The sequence below is a fragment of the Sparus aurata genome, chromosome 18, assembly GCF_900880675.1.
Source record: "Sparus aurata chromosome 18, fSpaAur1.1, whole genome shotgun sequence".
Classification (NCBI taxonomy): domain Eukaryota; kingdom Metazoa; phylum Chordata; class Actinopteri; order Spariformes; family Sparidae; genus Sparus; species Sparus aurata.
This window is the reverse complement of record NC_044204.1, coordinates 32901376-32907155: the sequence shown is the minus strand read 5'-3', so window position 1 is coordinate 32907155 and position 5780 is coordinate 32901376. Positions and strand designations below refer to the sequence as shown.

At 40.7% G+C, this 5780-nt stretch overlaps 1 protein-coding gene across 1 annotated transcript; it reads right to left on the bottom strand.

Annotated features, from left to right (window-relative positions):
* Positions 1 to 2954: 2954 nt before the first annotated feature.
* Positions 2955 to 5254, bottom strand: LOC115568662 (uncharacterized). Its single transcript, XM_030396165.1, has 5 exons — positions 5242 to 5254; positions 4080 to 4436; positions 3874 to 3999; positions 3467 to 3528; positions 2955 to 3376 (listed from the first exon to the last, which is right to left on the bottom strand). The coding sequence occupies exons 1-5, from the start codon at positions 5252 to 5254 to the stop codon at positions 3254 to 3256; spliced, it is 681 nt and encodes a 226-aa protein (XP_030252025.1). The 3' UTR covers positions 2955 to 3253.
* Positions 5255 to 5780: the final 526 nt, after the last annotated feature.

The following is a 5780-nucleotide window of genomic DNA, read 5'->3' as shown; positions in this document are numbered from 1 at the left end:
CTGTACGACCAGAGCAGGAGCTTGGTTCGCATTGCCGGCAGTAAGTCAGACCTGTTCCCGGTGCATGTTGGACTCCAGCAGGGCTGCCCTTTGTCACTGGTTCTGTTCATTATTTTTATGGACAGAATTTATAGGCGCAGCCACGGGGCCGGAGGGGATCTGGCTCAGGAGCCACTTGATTTCATCTCTGCTTTTCGCGGATGATGTGGTCTTGTTGGCTCCTTCGCGCCAGGACCTCCAGCATGTCCTGGGGCGGTTTGCAGCCGAGTGTGAAGCGGCTGGGATGAGAATCAGCACCTCCAAATCCGAGGCCATAGTTCTCGACCGGAAAAAGGTGGCTTGCTCCCTCCGGGTTGGGGGAGAGTTCCTGCCTCAAGTGGAGGAGTTTAAGTATCTTGGGGTCTTGTTCACGAGTGAGGGAAGGATGGAGGAAGGATACTTCGACATGTAGCTCAGTTCCACCCTGGGGAGCTGGGATTCAAACCAGCTCCAGTAATCTAATCACTGGCCCACCAGCTCTACCCACTGAGCTACAGCCGCCCCGAAGGGAAGGGAGGTACAGACTTTTAAACTCTGTGTGGGAGTGTCCTTACAGAGTCATTAAAGACACATGTGAGCTCTGAGTTCAGAGTCGTTAGGACCACTTGTCGATCGTTGACCCAACCAGCCTTCACGTTGGTTGCTAAGGCTAGGTGAACCATGGTGTGAATGGCTGTTGTGCTGTCTTGGGAGTGTAGCGCCCTCTAGACGTCAAGTCTAATCTCACCGAGGTGCACTCACCAAGTTCGTTATTTTTCTCTAACAAACTTATATTAGTTAGGCTAATTAATGCAATCAGGTAAAGTGCACTGTAACACAACTGTTTATTATCAACTGTCACTTTCATGACTGTGTTTTAACCACTACAGCACTAAATGACATTTAACCAATGAATTTCTAGTATAGAAGTAGTATTTTCTAGTACTAGAATAGTATAACAACACTAGTTATAACATGCAAAGATAAAGAAATAGCCACAGGTAAATGTTAATTATGGACTTTAGTAAATATTCGGTCAAAAAACAACATTGAAATAAGAGAAAAATGAAGAAAAATGGTATAATTCAATTTCTAGTCTTGGTATTTCAGGTAAGTTTCAGTCAATAACCCAAAATCAAAGATATCTCTCACAGTTCCAATATCAAAAATGTCTCTTCAAGTGTCTCCAGTAAATCACTCAATATCAACAACAAACACTCAAAACAACTCAAAATATCACACCTGAAGCTGGCCACTCTAACTACTTAAATGAAAATAAATGGGTACCCTTTAATGAGAGGATCGATGCAGGCCTGAGACGTCGCTTGAGTTCACAGAAACCTTAATTCAACATGGCTGCTTTGCGCCTTGCGCTGAGGAAACAAAGGCTAAAACAAAAACCCCTGTGATAATGACCTCACTGTAATGCCGTAGTCCTGGTCCATCTCGTCCGGCAGTGGGTTGCTTGGACGTTGGCCGCAGACGAGTCACTCGAGCTCCAAGTGATGTCTGTGTCAGACAGTCATGCGGTCTCTCCAGCAGGTGTTCACACAGCAGGCAAACGTCGGCTTCACTTATGGGAGTGCTGTGTTAGCTGCTCTTTTGTGAATGTCGTCAGGCAAGCTAACATGAGTTATGCTAACTTTAGCTGTAATCCTCATGGAACATTTATCTCTGGAGTCTGCCTCCTTTCAACTCGACAATAGGTTAAGTTCAATGAACAGTCACAACGAGACTTTCTGTCCAATTGTCTCATGTACCTTCCTTAACCAGCGTCTTCATCAACCTTTTCTTTCAGGGCGGTAGCTCCGCTCCGCTCCGCCATGCAGCTCCTCGCTTCCCTCTCTCCTCCTCTCCCTCTGCTTTCGCCTCCGCCTGACCTCTCACCCCGCTCTCTCATGGGAATTCCTCAGGTAAGAAAAATTAAACTAATGTATATTTTCACTTTTAAATATTACTCTTACATTCTTCTTAAACAAAAATATGCACTTATTACATAGAATAAGAAAATAAAACAATAACTACAAAAAAAAGGGGGGGGGGCTTTTTATTCCACTATTTATTTATTTAACTTTTTAACAGGGTTACAGGGGGGAACTCAATACAGCATTGTAGGTGGGCGATAAGTAATGTCTAAGACCGCCTCCTCTGTTCAAGGATGGTCCAGAGGTACTGTGTGAGAAAACAGTTTAAGTCAGTTACAGAGAACATAGCAAACAATGCCAACCAATCAGAGGCGGAGTAGGGTAGGTCTTGCAAGAACATGAGTGGGATCCATTATATCATGTGTGTGTGTGTGTGTGTGTGTTGTGTGTGTGTTGTGTGTGTGTGTGTGTGTGTTGCTACATGTAAATCTACCTGGGTACAAGGTAGCAGTTTGAACGTGGTATAGAGATTCATTGATTTGGCAATTGGATTGTGTTTTTTGCAAAACCACAGATCAGTTAAAAAATGTTCTCTATGTTGCTGCTTCACATTTGCTTTGGTTGTGTGGTATTGTATATATTATGTTTAATGTATGATATTATGTATATATAATCCCGCTTTATGTTTTCATGCGCTGTGTTTTCTTGCTGCGCCACATTGGAGAAGTAGTAACGCGACGTAGAATTTTCAAAAAGCTCTGACTTTGGAAGCTACATCCTTAGTTTGACCAATCACACTGCTGAAGCCTTTCTCTGAAATCCATTGTTCCACTAAAGCTAATATGATTGGAACAATATCCACTGCAACCAGTAATGCCTGAGACAACCAGTTGAATTGTCTTCTCATTTCATTTCTTGCACAGTGCTCAACTTCTGTTCTCATGTGGATTTAAGTTTGCTCTCCGAGACCAGATTTGCCTCTACCTGAGATCTGTGGCTTCTTTAGTCCTCAAAATTTCAAATGCATACAATACATCCTTCACGTACACAATTCAAGCAGAAAAACAATTGTTAAAGATATGAGAGGAAAAAGTTCAGATTTTAATAGCTCTGACAAAGATTGTGAGTAATATTTCTTGACTTAAGTCAGCTAGGGCAAGTAAATGCGAACACATATATGATGCAATGATCGATATACAGTATAAGCATGAAATACAAAGAGTATGTGCTGCAGGATGATTGTTGCTTTTATCATGAAACACCTTATTCTCATAGTTTGAAGGGAAGCCACAACATAAATTATTTACACTGTCAATCAGCCAGTACTGTAAACCAACGATTCACATGATTTCATGGACACACTTTCACATTCAGCATCTAACTTGAGAATACACACATTCTTCAGTCTTCAACTCTTTCTTCTTACGTCCTCTTGAAGCTTTCCGTCCAGTTATTCGCAACGCAGCATAGTTCAGATCATCTCCACCTTCCACCTGTGCAGCAGATAAATGGCTCTTTTACAATATAGTCATGTTTTTATGCAGAGCCGCTGGGAATTATTTTAATAGAATAACAGTACTTACAATATCACGTACTGGTTGGCTCAAGTTGTCATTTCTTGCTTGTGAAGGTATGCCTTCTATTCCTGATGTTCAATAGAAACAAGAACATTTTGATCTAAATCTGATTAAATAAGTATCTTCCACTGATTCAAATAATTTCAGTCAATATTGAAAATAAATACAGTTGAAAGTCTTTCATTATTAAGATTGTGTAATGTACAAAGACAACAATTTGGTGACTTATGTTGTTCTGCACGTTTGATGATACATTAATTAATGATGTACAAAATAACATATATTCACTGATATGTATTATTTTATCCGGGAACTTGAGGTTGATGTTCATCCGGTTCTGTGTGATGGTACTCTTCCGACATTATATAAATTTTTCAAGTCATACACTTGATGATTCAGTTAACAACACTCACCTTTAACTTGTTCACATATCGATCTTGATGTTCGGCGACAGATGAAAACAATATTTCCAATCAGGGAAATGACCAAGCAGATTATTGCCATCACCAGAGCAATTAATTCAGGACTCATTCTTCGCTCTAGACAACAAAGAGAAAAACTTACCAGTCATGATGTTATTAAAATGTTATGAATACCAGTATTGAACACAGAATCATACCGATTTCCACTTTAGCTCCATTTCCAAACAGTATCTCTCCACATGTGGCCACAGCACAGTAGTAAGTTCCAGCATCAGAGGAGCTGACCTTCTTAGAGAAGTGATGAACGCAGCTTTTCTGAGTGTCAGATCTGTCTTCACATTCATCACGTCTGTTTCCATCAGTGTAGAGGATGTTCGGATGAGATTTATCTGATCCGACTCTGAACCAGAACACACTGTGATCTCCTGGACATGTTTTAGTCTCAGAGTCAGAGAGGACTGAACACTGGAGAGTCTTCAAGTCTCCTGGACGGACTGGATCAGAGGCTGTCGGCTGCTGAACAACACTGTAGTTCGATGTCCTCTGAATGTTTCCTGTGTGATGTTTTAGTTAAGTTAAAGAACATTAACACAATGAAGCTGAAAGTGGTTAAAGTGACTCCAAAACATTGCAAAAACAGATCACGTAATTACCTTTTAATGACAAATAGGTTCCACTGCAAAAATTCTTATTCAAGTAAATGACTGCACAGTGATACATTCCCTCGTCTTCTTCAGTTGTGCTAAAAATTGTCAATTTACTAATATTCTGCTCAACTTTCAGATCCAATCTATATTCAGTAAACTCTGGTTCGAACACAGGTTTATAATTGTTCTTAAGTGCCACAATTAATTTCAGATCATCTCCGACACTCTGCTTGTACCAGTAAATATCACGGCGAGACTCTTTAGAAGGCAGAACACATTGAAGGTCACAGGTTCACCAAGTTGAACTGTGGTCACTGGAACCAGAGCATCTAAAAGACATTAAAATGTACATAGATTAATCAGTAAGATGACAATTAGAGTATAATGTTAACAAGATAATAAGATAAAAGATGATCACACTAACCACCATACTGTACATCTAGTTTGCATTAAGATACTTAAGTAGGAAAAATAAACGTCATGATTGGACAGCACTTACATCCTTGATGAAGGAGAAGCAGTGTAACGCAGAACACGATCATCTTCACACTGACTTTATAAGGAAGCTTGTTTGTATTTAAGAGAGTGAAGGTGGTGACGTGTTCAAGACGCTCAGACAATCTCATGCTTCTGATTGGTTATCACAGAATATATATTCAAAGTACATTTCCTGCCACACGGGTGTTATCCTGCTCTATGTGGAGCATGTTACCTCTTTCTCTCATGCAGTCTCTATTTGATGTTAATAAAGCTTTTTTTCCACTGCATGCTGTGGTTGTCCCCTCACCACCACAACACTCACATAAACACACACACACACACACACACACACACACACACCACCATACTATTAGTGGACATATTAGCGAAAGTTTGTCGGCTGAAGATGCTGAAGACACCCAGCTATGTTAAGAGGGTGGGGGCAGCAGTGGAGACGGCTCTATCGTCACAGTTTCAGCACTTGTTGCTTCAACGGACTGGAAATCTTCTGGTGGTCACTGGTTTCACACTAACAAATGTTGAAATGCAGTTTCAAACTGCGCTCACTGACTTCACAGCTTTCTCTCCTGTAACTCCACTTTCATCACTTCCACCTCTTGATATGAAAGTCAGGTCATACTGTAAAAATGTAATGTTAAAGTGATATGACATGTTTTCTTTTAGAAATGTCCATATGATGTGAATGTATCAGTGGCTAGCAGAAACATTAAAGGGATAGTTCGGTTTTTTTGAGGTGGGGTCATATAAAGT